General features: G+C 39.1%; 1 protein-coding gene across 13 annotated transcripts in view; it reads right to left on the reverse strand.

The window, feature by feature from the left end:
- The window catches only part of LOC508459 (adhesion G protein-coupled receptor E1), a 75335-nt gene that overhangs the window by 19887 nt on the left and 39477 nt on the right, over positions 1–15971 (reverse strand). For 12 of the 13 annotated variants that reach the window (XM_059888611.1, XM_059888610.1, XM_059888615.1 and 9 more), the window contains 7 exons: positions 15642–15788; positions 12400–12549; positions 10542–10688; positions 9346–9434; positions 7720–7803; positions 2067–2244; positions 876–995 (listed from right to left, as the gene is read on the reverse strand). In XM_059888611.1, the coding sequence (XP_059744594.1) occupies positions 876–995; positions 2067–2244; positions 7720–7803; positions 9346–9434; positions 10542–10688; positions 12400–12549; positions 15642–15788 (915 nt within the window). Of the gene's footprint in view, positions 1–875; positions 996–2066; positions 2245–7719; positions 7804–9345; positions 9435–10541; positions 10689–10771; positions 10916–12399; positions 12550–15641; positions 15789–15971 lie in introns of all 13 variants that reach the window. The other variant, XM_059888619.1, reaches the window with a different exon arrangement.

Here is a 15971-nt window from a genome sequence, read left to right on the forward strand (position 1 = left end):
CCATTGCCTTCTCCAGAAATAAACCATAGGATGTCACTTATATGCAGAATTTTAAAAAATGATCCAAATGAACTTATTTACAAAACTGAAACAGGCTTGCAGACGTAGAGAATGAATTTATGGTAACTGCCGGCATCAGGGTGGGGAGAGTCTGGGGAAAGGATACATAGGGGGAGTTTGGGATTGATAGGAACACACTGCCCTATTTAAAACAGATAACCAATAAAATATTGTTTTTGTTGTGCTCAGTCAAGTCTGACTCTTTGCTACTCCATGGACTATAGCCCACCAGGCTCCTCTGTCCATGGGATTTCCCAGGCAAGAATACTGGAGGGGGTCACCACTTTCTCTTCCAGAGGATCTTCCTGACCCAGGGGTTGAACCTGCATCTCTGGCATCTCCTGCACTAACAGGCAGAGTCTTTACCACTAGTGCCACCTGGGAAGCCCAACCAATAAGGGCTTACTATAAAAATTTTGTTTAATTAAAAATGGTCTAAAAATCAGTCAATCCGTAGGGAGGGTGGGAGGGAGGCTCAGGAGGGAGGGGATATATGAATACATATAGCTGATTCTGGAGAAGGAAATGGCAACCCACTCCAGTATTCTTGCCTGGGAAATCCCACTGACAAAGGAACCTGGTGGGCTATACAGTACATGGGGTCGCCAAGAGTCAGACATGACTAAGCGACTGAGCACACATATAGCTGATTCACTTTGTTGTAGAGCAGAAATGAACACAACATTGTAAAGCAAGTACACTCCAATTAGAAAACATTAAAAATTAAAAAATTTTAAAAAGCAATCAATCCATTAATATTTGTTGCTTGAATGCACCATAACCCTCCTCTTTGTTTCTCAGGAATGGGTTTGTACCTGTGGATTCAGATTCTTTGATTGTGGAACACCAAATCTTCATTTCATCCCCTTTTGCTTTCAACTTAAATGTCTCATTCTCTTTAGTGCATTCTTTGTCAATCACTTTGCTCTCGATATCTAAAAGGGAGAAAGGGAGAAGTGGCAGGAGTTCTCACAGAAAGTAGGATCTGAATTTGGTTTCTGGCCAAGAAAGGAATGCATCTTGTAAGCGAGGGAAAGAACAGAAAGAATGATGGGTCATGGGAAAGATCTTGAGGCCCTTGATTAATGGCAGGCAGATGGAGGCACCAAACAAATTCAAAACCCAGTTGGAACTCTAGGAGTAAGCGTTCACATCTCAGGAGATGCTTCAGGGAAAAATGAACTTGCAGTGAATAAGGATGGAAGATAACAGTCATGAGCCTCTGACTATGTCAAAGTTAGACTGGTTTTCCAAAACCAAAGGAAATCTGGAGGGTCTGGGGCAAGCCCAGCAGAGTGGAAAAGGGTTTATGTTCTGCAGTCACAAACTAGGAGGCCCAGCTCTACCACTCACCTGCTGTGTAAACTTGACCAGTGACTTAACCTCTCTGAGCCTCAGATTTCTTACCTGTAACATGGCAATAATTACAGGACTTTTAATGAAAACTAGATAGGGAATGGAACCAGAGGTGTCCTTTTAAAATATAAGCTAGATGAGATTGTGTTTATTCTCAAACTTTTCAATCCCACTCCCTCCCATTACCTCAAGTAAAATTGTGATTCCCTACTCTGTGTTCAGTCACCTCCAACTCTTTGGGACCTCTTGGACTGTAGCCTGCCAGGCTCCTCCAACCATGGGATTTCCCAGGCAGGAACACTGGAGAGGATTGCCGTTTCCTCCTCCAGGGGTTCTTCCTGACCCAGGGATCAAACCCAGGTGCCCTGCATCTCCTGCATTGCAAGCGGATTCTTTACCACTAAGACATCAGGGAAGCTGGCGTTTGTCTACAAAATCTGCCTCTCTCTCTTCTGATCCCTTCTCCTCCAGATTTTACTGTGCTCCACTCCACTTTAGGGCTTCCCAGGCGGTTCAGTGGTAAAGAATCCATCTGACAATGCAGGAGACACAAGTTGGATGTGGTATATGAGAAAGCCATGGGGAATCACAATGTCAAAGTCACCCGCCTAAGTCAGCCCCCGGGGGCAACCTTGAAAGATATATCCTACCTAAGTGTTTCGTCTGAATAGTCTGACTGACATTCGCTGAGGGTTTCAGAAAAGCTGCCAACGTGGTGCTTTCCACGCTCTCCAGCAAGACTGTGGCCAGCGTCGAGGTCTCTTCTTTGGTGAAGTTGGACCACTTGGATGTTTTTTCAATCACAGAGTCAAGTCTCTTAGCCGTACTCTGCAAGGAAAGGTGTGTGTTTGCTCTTTCTCTCATCAGTGAAACAGCAGTTGTCCCCCGTCTCTCACCATGAGAATGGGTTGACAGTCTGGGATGATGAAGAATTTAAAAGGCCATTCACTAGGGACTTCCCTGGTGGTCCAGTGGTTAAGACTCGTCCATACAATGCAGGTGGCGTGGGTTCCATCCCTGGTTGGGGAGCTAAGATCCCACATGTCCCACATCCCACACATCCCTGGTTGAGGAGTTAAGATCCTACACATCATCCTACAATTTTTTTTTTTTGCCCAAAAAACCCAAAACATAAAACAAGCAATATTGTAACAGATTCAATACAGACTTTAAAAAAAATCTTTAAAAAAAAGACATTTCCTCAGCCTCTTTTTCCTGATTCAAGAAGCCCTACTGGGGATGCAGCTTGGTGTGCAGTAAGTCAGCGCTTGTTGCCTCATAAATTACATGTACCCTTTTGACTCGGCAATTTCCCTTCCGGGAATTCCCTCCTTCAAGAAATACTTTAAAATTGTGCAAGGATCTTGTGTAATGATGTTCATCTCAGCATGGTTTTTGAGAGCAAAAATCTGGAAAGCCTGAATGTCCAAGCAATTGGTTAAATAAAACATGTGAAAATCAAATCATGGGATAGTGTGAAAGTGTTAATCACTCAGTCGTATCTGACTCTTTGTGACCCCATGGACTGTAGTCCGCCAGGCTTCTCTGTCCATGGGATTCTCCAGGCAAGAATACTGGAGTGGGTAACCATGCCTTTCACCAGGGGATCTCCCATATACAGGGGAAGCCCCGTATGCAGTTGCTAATAAAAGAATGATATAGTATATCCATATACATTAACAAGCAGAAAGGTTCAAGAGCTATTTTTAAGTAAAGCAAAGTACAGAATCACATTTGTTGTTGTTTTTCACCTGGTTTTGACATTTTCTTCATTATATGAGATGTCACCACCAGGGAAATTTGGAAGTTTGCATAGGATTCTATGTCTATTTTTGCAATTTCCTGTGAGTCTACAATTATATGTCCTCTTAAAAAATTTTTATTTTATATTGAAGTATCATTGATGAATAATATTGTGTTAGTTTCAGGTGTACAGTAAAGTGATTCAGTGATACATGTACAAGTATCTATTCTTTTTCAAATTCTTTTCCCATTTAGGTTATTACAGAATATTGAGCAGAGTTTCCTGTGTTCTACAGGGAAAAGCCAGAAACTCTGGCTGTCTATTTTAAGCATAGCATTAGGTACACGTCAATTCCAAACCCCTAATCTATCTCTCTCCCCATCACCCCCATAACCATAAGTTAGTTCTCTAAGGCTATAAGTCTGTTACAGAACCATATGTTGTATTATCTCATTTTGCTTTTAAAACAGCAAGCATTTTAATTTAAACTTTCATATTTATTGTATTTATGTTTCTGGCACTAATTGAGATTTTAAAATAAATATAATTAGTACTTATTGTGAACCAAGTATTGATTATATATTATTTAATTTTATATATATTATATATTATTTTTATTTTATAAAATAATATATATTTATTATACATATTATTCATTTAATAAAATAAATTATCTAATATATGTTATATATATTTATTATATAAAATATACATGAAGATTCATATATAAATACATTTTATATATTATTTAATTTATAATTAAATTAATTATATTTAATTTACATATATTTAATATATTATATTTTGTTATATATTATATGTATTATATATAATATAATATATATAAATAATATGTATATATTATGTGTATATAAATATTCTATATTATTGTATATAATATATTTTATATATAATCTTATATACATAATATAATATATATTATATATATATTTCATATTTTATATATTTTATATTTATATTTTATATTTTATTATATTTATATATTATCATATATATTATATATATTTATATTATATAATTTATATTTATATTTTATAGTTATATATAATATATATTGTATATTATATATGTTATATATAATATATTTTATATAATCTTATATGTATTATTATATATAATAAGATATATGAGATATCTTATATATAATATATAATATAATATATATACTATATACTATATATAATATATAATATATATATTATATATATAATTTATGTATAGCATATATAAATATTATATATTATTATATATGATATATTTTTAATATAATCCTATATATTATATATAATATAATATATATAACATATATAATATATAATATAATATATGTTTTTATATTATATATTTATACTTTATTATTTTTGTACATTATTTATTGTATATAATTACATATAATCATATATATTATATATGATTATTTATAATTATATATTATATGTTATATATATTTTATATTTATATTTTATATAGTATATATTTTATATATAATCTTATATATTATTTAATTTTATGATATATTATATATTATTTATTTATTATTTATATTATTTAAATAATATTATAGATATTATTTAATTTTATGATAACTATGAAATAGAGGCTACTGTTAATACCACTTTGGATAGGAAAACATGAGTACATATCTTGTAGATAGTAGGACCAAAATTTGAACCTTGGGGGGTCTGACATCAGACATTGGATTCTTAATCACTGCTATAAACCACTCAGTAGGGTCTGACCTCAGATGTTGGATTCTTAATCACTGCTATAAACCACTCAGTAGGTACTCAATAAATGATTCAATGTGTGTGTGTGTGTGTGTGTGTGTGTGTATGGTGTGGATCTGTTTTCCATGTATTCACAAAGTAAAAAAACATATGGAAAGATATACATCTAAATGTTAACATTTGGTTCTGTCTAAGGAACAGAGTTAAGGAAAGAATAGCAATAATTATATTAATATTAATGCTGATACAATTTCCTTGATTGTTGATTATTATCAATAAATTGACTATAAAATGTGACCCCAACAAAAAAAATCTGAAAATAATTCACAACTTAAGAAATGAAGGGAAGAAATTAATTGAATCCAGTCCACTGGTGAAGGAAATTAACAGATATCTTAGCAGGGAAAACAATTTCTATCTACCCAACTTTGATAACAAGAAGATGAAAAGAACTTCAGTAAAAACTGAGTCAGAGTGAAACTTGAGAGATGTTTGGCTGGGAAAAACAAGATGTACTGAGTTTTGTAACCATATCCGAAATGAAAGGCATGAATTTGGGGTCCCTCTCCACTGACGCAGCAGAAGAATCTCAACTACAATCATCCTGAAAAAGTGTGATTCTCAGTTCTGTAGCAGATGAAATATCATCAAAACTCCCTTTGACATTAAATTTATTCATCTTAGCTAGAAAGTTTAGTTTATATCTTCAGAAAAGAAAAAAATATCAGGCAGGCTAAAACTCCATAATGGTGAAACATGTGTGTTAATTTTAGGACATCTTTTAATCTTTGGCTTAATTTGGAAATCTGTTTCTTAATGGTTGGAACAATTTGATGTATTAGAGAGGCAAACCAACCAGATGATTTCATGCCAAAAAGCAATTAGACTTGTGATTTTTTTCTGAACAATTTAAGAGAACAATTTTAAGATTGACATACTGCATTGCACATTTTAAAAATCTGAATTATTATATTCATATGTGTGGTTGATTGGATTTATAAATCCTTTAAGAGCATAGTAAGGGCTTCTCAGGTGGTAAAGAACCCGCCTGCCAATGCAGAAGACATAAGAGATGCGGGTTCCATCAGGAAGATCCCTTGGAGGAGGAAATGGTAACCTATTCCAGTATTCTTGCCTGGGGAATTCCATGGCAGAGGAATCTGGTGGGCTATACTCCAAAGGGTTGCAAAGAGCTGGACATGACTGAAGCAACTCGGCACACATGGCATGTAAGGGTATAGTAACCTTGCCTTAGGTTTGTAAATCTTCATTCCGTACTTAAAATTTGGGGAGAAATGAGAAAACATGTAAACATGGTAGAAAATGTTTGCAGGAATTTAAATAAGTTTGTTGAAAGGGCTCATTGTTTATACAAATTTAATCTGAAATCTCCATGAATGAATATACACTTCATGAATAAATGTTATATTAATTAATTTAAAATTCACCAGAATACAAATGAAAGTGTTATTTTCTTATTTTCATTTAGATTTATCAATGAAATAACAACATCCATTAGTTTCAACTTTAAGACTTAATAGAAATTAATGTTTAATATCTGCAACTGTAGAGAACTATATTCAGTATCCTATGATAAATCCATAATGGAAAAGAATATTTTTTAAATGTATATATGTGTGTAACTGAATCACTTTGCTATATGACAGAAATTAACACAACATTGTAAATCAACTATATATCAATAAAAAGATCTGAATAAAATCTGCTACTATAATGATCTAGTCATTCCACTTCTAGGTATTTACTCTGGAGAAATGAAAATGCAGATTCACACACACACACACACACACACACACACACATAATGTTTATCGTAGCTCTATTGATAATCACCAAAAGTTGAGGTGGGGGTGGAGGAATGAAGAGATCTTGGTCAACTGGAAACAATTCAAATATCCTTCAAAGATGAGTGGATAAACCTTCTGTGGTCCACCCAGAAAATGGGATACTGCTGCTGCTGCTGCTAAGTCGCTTCAGTCGTGTCCGACTCTGTGCGACCCCACAGACGGCAGCCCACCAGGCTCTCCCGTCCCTGGGATTCTCCAGGCAAGAACACTGGAGTGGGTTGCCATTTCCTCCTCCAATGCATGAAAGTGAAAAGTCAAAGTGAAGTCGCTCAGCCGTGTCCGACTCCTACTCAGCCACAAAAAGGAGTGAAGCATTGACACATGCCGCAAAGTGGATGAAACTTGAAAACACAGTGCTTACTGAGAGAAGCTAGACTCTAAAGGCCACTCATTGTGTGATTCCATTTACAAAACATTCTTGAAAAGATAAAACTAAAATGACAGAGAATAGATCAGGAATTCACAGGCGCTAATCGTGAAGGGATTGAATATATGGCGATAAAGAGGAAACCCAAGGAACTTCTTCCGTGGTCCAGTGGTTAAGACTCTGCACTTCCACTGCTGGGGTGCAGGTTTGATCCTTGGTTGGGGAACTAGGATCCCACATGCCATGCAGCCAAAAAAAATTTTTTTTTAATTTTTTAAGTAAAAAAAAAAAAAAAAGGAAGGCCAGGGAGGCCAGGGAAGTTGTTGGGGGAGAGGGATGGAACAGTTCTATTGTCTAATTGTGGTGGTAATTACACAAACCTACTCAGGTAATAAACCCCACAAAACTGTACAGAAAAAAGGCAATTTTTCTGCATGTTAATTTTTCAAACCTTACTACTGGAGCAGATTAAACGTTAACTCACAACCCTTTTATGTTAAAGAGGATGTTCTGTACCCAAGGTATGCCCCCAAGATGTTTGAAACTCAAAACATGATTACAAAGACTTCAGTGTTACCTTCAGAGAGACGACAGTGGTTTTGTTTTCACAGACATTGTCCAGAACGCTGAGGGTGGCATTCATCAGCGCACAAAAGGAAACCTGTATCCAAGCGGGAAGAGCACCTGTGAGCATTGATCAAGCATGAAATGCACAAACTGGGCCACTGAACCCTCCACATGGGGTGGTCCTGAATTCCTGGTGTCACAAGGCTATAGTATTCTCAGGAAAATAAAAACTCACCTTTCAATCAGTATTGGAGTCACAGCACCTTTCTCTCCCATAAGAAAGAAAAGAAACCATCAACCAACAGCAAAACTATTGAGTGGGGTAAAAAGACAGAAGTTCCAATATTTTGGCCGACTCATTGGAAAAGACCCTGATGCTGGGAAAGATTGAGGGCAGGAGGTGAAGGGGGTGACAGAGGATGAGATGGTTGGATGTCATCATTGACTCAATGGACATGAGCTTGAAGAAACTCCAGGAGATAGTGAAGGACAGGGAAGTGCAGAAACTGCGTGCTGCAGTTCATAGAGTCGCAAAAAGTCTAACATAACTGAGTGATTGAACAACAAGAACAAAAACAGACAGAAAATGTGTGAAAAAACCAGTGGTCCAATTGGAATATAATTCAGCTATGAAAAGGACTGAAGCATTGATACTCCCTACAATGTGGTTGGGCCTTGAGAGCATGATGCACAGTGAGAGAAGCCAGACACAGAAGACCACATAGTGTGTGATTTCATTTATATGAAATAACCAGAATGAACAAGTCTATAGAGATAGAAATTAGATCACTGTTTTTGGGGGGTTGAGGACAGGAGGGAAGACAGAATAACTGCTAATGGGCATATAGGGTTTATTTTGGTGGTGATGAAACAGCTTTGGAGATAGAAGTGGCGTTTTCACACCACTGTGAGTGTACTAAATGCCTCTGAATTGTACACTTTAAAATGATCAATTTTATGTGTATTTCACAATTAAAAAAAAAACAACTGTGGTCTGAAGTACATGGGAATTCCAAAGCTAATTTATACATTTATATTTAATATAGTGACATCAATTTCTGAAAATGCTTTTGGAGTCTTTACTCACTAGAATGACTTCATTAGAAAATCAAGATATCCAAATTCCTCTTTGCCTGGCTTGAAGGCTGTGTATCATCCATTCCACATCACACAGATGCAGCAATACACCTCACAAAAAGTGAGACTCCAACACTCTTACTTGTTTGAGTAAATGAATTCCCAAGTTTTAGATAGGCAAATGTCCTTCCTTTCCAGCTTTTCCTGAAGATAGGTGTAAGCAAAAGTGATACTAGGTCATGTGCTTAAATAGAAGGACTGTGCCTTTCACTTGCCCTTCTCCCCTGCCCACCAACTGGAATGCAGATTTGATGGCAGGAGCTGCAGCAGCCATTTTGGACCACAATAAGGGAGTCTTGTGTTGATGATGGAAGAGTATTATGGAGCCATCATGTCAGATCTCAGCAGCTTACATTCAGATTGCTACAAAGAGAGAAATAAACATCTATCTGGTCTAGGCCACGATTATTTTTGTCTTTGTAAAAGCTGCAGGACAACATCCTACCTAAGTGCCTTCTGGGAGAAACCTCGAAAACTAGGAACCTTCAAAAATACTTACATATTTAGGCTCCACCGCTGCTCCCGCATGGCATAACTGGACCTGCATGTTGCTGGGTATCACATCATCTTTACACTTGAAGGGAATCCCTCCGAAGAAAACAAAAGCAACCAAGTCAAACTTAACCCCAGCAAGTCTGCGTTCATCATCCCCTGCTTGAAATCCATCCATTGCCATGTTATACAATGCAACCATGAAAATGAACCAACTATAGCTACACACTACAGCAGTGATTCTGAGAAGCATGATAGCAAGTGAAGAAAGCAAGTCAGAAAAAACTATACATAATACAATACCACTTTTATAAAGCTCCAAAGCAAACCATACTAAACAAGGAATGTTTAGAGGGGGAATATTTTAAGTTCAGGAATTACAAACAAAGTTCCAAATGGGCCTCTCTTCAGAGGACTCAGGGATATGCATTGGCATTGATTATGTTCTAGTTCTTATGTTGCTAAGGCCTTAAGATATACTCATTTTATTATTATACCCCTTTGCCTCCATATAAGTTATCTATACTTCTAACACATCAAATAGTCCATAACTTAAAAATTTTTAAACCTTTCAAAGTTCCCCATGGTTCTCAGCAAAAAGACTACAAAATTCTTTACACAGCACACAAGTCCTGTAAAAGCTGACCTCTGCCCACATCCTCAGATGACATAAATGCCATTTCCCATGCCCTCCTCACTTTGCATTAGCCTCAGGGCCTTTGCACATGCTATCATTTGGAGCACTATGATCTCTACTCTTCATCTAGATAATCCACACTCTTCCTTCAAATTTCTGTTTAAATGACACTTCACAGAGCATATTAAATATCCCACTACACAATGCACAACAAAGTACACTGCAATTCTTCAATTATCACACTCATTGTGGCTATTAAATAATTATGCATGTGCTCCCTTCCCTAGACTATAAGCTCCATGAGGGTAGCTACCATGTCCATCATATCCAGGATTAAATCCTCAGGACCTAGTGCAGGGGACTGTTGAATTCATTAATTAGCAGATGCTCCAAAAATAATTTATCAAATGAGTGATTAATGAATGAACAAGTGAACAGAAAATAAGAGAATATGTAGATAAAGTTAAAAAAAAAAAAAAGAGGAGAATCCAGAGAATGAGAAAAAGTGAAAATTCTACAAAGCAAGACACATATTCCATTGCCAAGACAGGTAAGGAGATGATTACTTTGGCAGCTGAAGTTGCCATGTTTCCAGGAGCCTTCTGGATTGGGATGAAAGCCTACAACGCAGCCACAGCTGTAGGAGCCCAGGGTGTTGGTGCAGACAGAATCTGGGCCGCATCGTGAGGGATCCTGAAGGCACTCGTCAATATCTGCAAAAAACTCAAAGATATCAAACAGTGCAGAGGAGTAAGGAGATTCTTCTTTCCAAGGAGGTCCAACAAACTTCCTACACCCCTATGCAGTCCGCCTTTTGATCTATGGAGTTGAGTTTGTCCATTGCTTGGTGCAAAGCCAGGGTGGCAGGTGCAAAAATAGCTCCCAGGGGTGTTGGTGCATGTCTCATTGAAAAGGCACCTGTCAAGGCACTCATCAACATCTGCGGGGTAGAGACCAGGCATGATGCAGATAGGTCACCAAGCCAACAAAAATCACACTTCCCCTTTCAAAGCAGAGGGTGCACATATGCTCAGTTGCTTCAGTCATGTTTGACTGTTTGTGACCCTGTGGACTGTAGCCCACCAGGCTCCTCTGTCCATGGGATTTTCTAGGGGAGAATGCTGGAGTGGATTGCCGTGTTCTCCTCCAGGGAATCTTCCCCACCCAGGAATGGAACCCACGTCACTTGCACCTCCTGCATTGCAGGCAGATTCTTTACCACTGAGCCACCAGGGAAGCCCCTCAAAGCAAAAAGTTCTTGCTAAAACATAACAGCCCAATCAGAGACTACATTTCCCAGAATCCTCTGCAGCTAGATGGGATCATATGACTAGCTTTCATTTATGGGATGTCAAGGAGTATGACATGTAACTTCTGGGCCAAGGGGTTAAGAAGTTGCTATACCTTTTATCTTTTTCCCCACCACTGACTGTAACCAGGAATTTCTTTTTAAAATCTTTTGGCCATGCCCACGTGGCCTAAGTGGAAGGTTAGTCCCCTAACCAAGGATGGAACTTGCACCCCTTACATTGGGAGCATGGAGTCTTAACCACTGGACCACTAGAGAAGTCCCTGGAACCAGGAATTCTAATGTCTTAAGGGATAGAAGAACCAAGAGATAGAAAGAAACTGGTTCCCTATATCACTCCATGGAGGAAAGTTGCCCCTCGGCCAAGTATATCTGTATTGGATTGGTGTGAGGGTAAGAAATCTCTATTTTGTTGATCTAGTTCTCAACTGAGGGACCTTGGGCAATGTCTGGAGAAATTTTTAGTGGTCACTTGGATCCAATGGGTAGAGACCAAAGACCCTGACAAATATCCTATAAGGCACAGATCAGCATCCCTGACACACAACAAAGAGCTATCCAGCCCCTAAAGTCAATAATACCAAAGTTGAGGAACCCTGGCCATCTAACCAATGTCCCTCTGAGTGTTTCTGAGCCAGCTGCCATGCTCTGAGGAAGCCCAAGCAGCCATGAGGAAAACTCCATAAGGAAAACTGAAGGGCCAGCTGAACTCCCAGCCAGAGGCCGTTGCCAACTACCAGCCATGTAAGCAAGGTTATTTTGGACCTGCCAACCATGCTAGGGCCCCAAAAAAACCATATGGTCAACCCACAGAATCATGGGGAAAGACAAATGACTTGGTACTTCCCTGGTGATTCAGTAGTTAAGAATCTATCTTCCAAAACAGGGGACACGGGTTCAATCCTTGGTTGCGGAACTAAGATTTCAAATGCCATGGAGCAACTAAGCCTGCACGCCCCAATGAAAGATCCCATGTACCATGACAAGACCCAAAGCAGCCAAACAAACAAATACTTTTTTAAAAAGAACAAATGACTGTTGTGATAAGTCATCACCATGTTTCAAAGTAGTTTGACACCCACTGAGAAGTCCCCAGAAATGGCGGGAAGAGTTACCTGCACACTTGAAAGCCTCAGGTTTTTCAGGGCTCCACACACCAGGTGAAAAGAACCCCGGCAAGCAGGAGCAGCTGTATTTTCCTGGGATGTTGGTGCAGACAGAACTGGGACCACAAAGAGTTGAGTTCCTGGAACATTCGTCCACATCTAAGCAAAAAATCAAAATGCAGAAGAACGATGAGAGTACAGTAGCGGCTCACAGTCCCATCACTGACTAGAGCCAATGGGTTTCCCTGACTCCTTCAGGCTCACCTTCTTAAACATATTTGTGTCACTACGAAAAGAAAGCATTTAGAGACATGTATGTGACCCATGCAAATCTTCTGATGAGGATCCCCCACAGCTCAGGACAAACTCCACACTCCTCATTAGAACATGTAAGACCCTGAGAGTCTGTTCCCAGCTGAGCTCATTTTTTCCTTTCTTTTTTTTTTTTTTTTTTCCTAAGATTTTTTTTATGTTGATCAAGGCTTCCCTAGTGAATCAGTGGTAAAGAATCTGCCTGTCAAATCAAGACACATGAGTTCGATCCTTCAGTCCAGAAGATACCCTGGAGAAGGAAATGGCAACCCAATCCCATATTCTTGCCTGGATAAACCCATGGACAGAGGAGTCTACAGTCCACAGGGTTGCAAAAGAATCAGACATGACTTAGCAGCCAAACAACATTATTTTAAAGTTTTTACTGAATTTGTTACAATATTGCTTCTGTTTTATGTTTTGGGATTTTGGCTGTGAGGCAAGTGGGATCTTAACTCCCCAGCCAGGGGTCAAACCTGTACCCACTGCATTGGAAGGTGAAGTCTTAGCCACTGGACTGCCAGGGAAGTCTCTCATATTTTGCTTCTAATGCCTTCATAATCCATGATTCAAATTCATCGATTACCTGTAGGTTCATGAGGCTCATTCTCTCTCACCTGTGTTCCCTCAGCCTCAAATTCATCACTCCCCTCTTTTGTTAATGAATTTCAATTCCTCTGCAAGGAATCACTATATCCAAGTGGAGGGGTAGAGAGCATGGATGTCATGAGTTCAAAGCCTGGCTCTGACCCTTATAATCTGTGTTTTACTGGATGTTATTGAGTGAATTATGTCTCCCCAAAATTCATAAGTTGAAGGCCTCCTCTCCCTCAGTGGGATGGCATTTGGATGTGGAAAACAATTAGGTTTAGATAAGATCTTGAGTGTGGAGCTCTCGTGATGGGATTAATGCCCTAAAAAGAAGAGGAAGAGGGGCTTTCCTGATGGTCCAGTGGTTAAGAATCTGCCCTGCAATGCAGGGGATGCAGGTTCGATGCCTGGTCAGGGAGTTAATATCCCACGTGCCATGGAGCAACTAAGCCCTCACACCGCAACTACTGAGCATGTGTGCCACAACTACTGAGTCCATGCACCACAGGGAAGACTATGAGTACCACAATTAAGACACAGCACAGCCAAATAAATACGATGCAACCTGTGTAAAACAGAAATACATGTTATACTTTTGAAACAAGAGGCAAAACCCAAGAGCTCTCTCTCTCTCTGCCATGTGGGGACACAGCAAGAATGCAGCTCTGTACAAGGCAGGAACAGAGCTCTCTCCAGAACCCAACCATGTTGATACTTAATCTTGGACCTCCAGCCTCCAAAACTGTGAGATAATAAATCTCTGTTGGTGAAGCCCCCACCCCCAGTCTATGGTACCTTGTTATGGCAGTCTGAGCTAATACACCGGATAAGAAAAGTCATCTCTCTGTGTCTCTGTTTCCTCATCTTTAAAATGAAAGCAATAATAGAACCCACCCAATTGAGTTGTTCAGAGGATTAAATAAGATGATGAGATCAAACCAGTCAATCTTAAAGGAAATCAACCCTCAATATTCATTGGAAGGACTGATGCTGAAACTGAAGCTCCAACACTTTGGCCGCCTGATGTGAAGGGCCACCTAATCAGAAAAGATCCTGATGCTGGGAAAGATTGAGCACAGAAGAAGGGGACGACAGAGGACGAGATGGTTGGATGGCATCCCCGACTCAATGGACATGAGTTTGAGCAAACTATGGGACATAGTGAAAAACAGGGAAGTCTGGCATGCTCAAAGAGACAGACATGACTTAGTGACTGAACAACAATAAATATCTTTAAATACTCAGAATGGAATCTGGGACAGAGCAAATATTATAGACGTATTCACTAGCTAACATAAAAAATGCACTGCAAACGTGTTGCACTTTCTTTGTGGCAGGCAATGAGGAAAATCTTTTACAGGCATCCACTTCATGGAAGCTCACAGCAGCCCTATGAATTGCAAACTAGTATTCCCATTTTTCAGAGGAGAAAACCGAGGCTTCAAAACTGTGCAAAATCACGTATCTTGTGAAAAGCACAACTGCAATTTAAATCCAGGTTCTGTCTGGCTCTGGTATCTTTACATGACAGCTTTCCAAGCTGCCTTGAGTCTCAGGGACTGGGAATTTGAGGATTAAGTTGATATCTGTCCTGCACAGGCCCACCCTGAGATGCTAGTGGTTGCAACCTGATTCAGAGGCAGAAGGGCATGGTGGTTGGGGTATGAAGTCACACTGGGAAGAGCTGAGTCTTAACTCTCTTGTTTCCTTTCTACTTGACCTTGGCGATTCCATCATAATGGAGGCTGTTCCTCATCTGTAAGATGGGTATAAAATACCATTGTACCATCAGTTTGTTGGGAGGACTGAATGAACACGTCTGGAAGAGCTTAGTGTCTTGGCTTGTCTAGACCACTGCACCTACTGTTTACTCTTCCTGGAACACCCTTCCCCAGATACCCAGGATGTCACTCCTTCAGGTCTTATATCAAAAATCAACTTCTCAGCATGACTTCTCTCTACCACTCTATTAAAACTACATCACCCTCATGTATTCCCTATTCACCTTTCCTTGAACTATCCCTGACACACAAGATTTCCCTGCATGCATTTTGTTGTTACCTTCCTCTCCCCACATTTCATGATAAGTTCCAGGAGAACAAGTAATTTTTACCTGTGTTACTCACTGCTGTATCCTTCATCCCTAGAATAATGCTTGGCATATACTAGGTGCTCAAGAAGTATTCGTAGAATGAATACATGAATGAATGATTGATTATTGGCTTCAGCTCTACAGACAAGAGCTTTGGACTCAGCTGAGATCCACTTCAACTTCTTTCCCACCACTGCTGTCTTTGCAAACACATTGGACTTGACTCTTCACTTACCTTTACTTACCCTTCACTTACCTTCACATGTCTCTCCTGGTCCCTGGAAATTCTTCTTTCCACTTCTGGATTGAAAACCCGGGTTGCAGACACAAGAGTAGCTTCCAAGACTGTTGTGGCAAGTCGAATGCTCTGGGCAACTTCTGGGATTGGCACATTCATCCACATCTGGTGAGTAGAAATCAAAACCCATGTCAAAGAAGGAGAAGTGGTAAAGATGGGACACTACAAACAGATTATCTCCCCTTGACCCTCCCCAATATCCAGACTTTCCCCTTCTCCCTAACCTCATTTTAAGTTAGGCATGGCCATGAGAATACATTCTGGTCAATTGTATGCACACAAAAAGTG

This window comes from Bos taurus, chromosome 7 (genome assembly GCF_002263795.3).
Source record: "Bos taurus isolate L1 Dominette 01449 registration number 42190680 breed Hereford chromosome 7, ARS-UCD2.0, whole genome shotgun sequence".
Taxonomy (NCBI): domain Eukaryota; kingdom Metazoa; phylum Chordata; class Mammalia; order Artiodactyla; family Bovidae; genus Bos; species Bos taurus.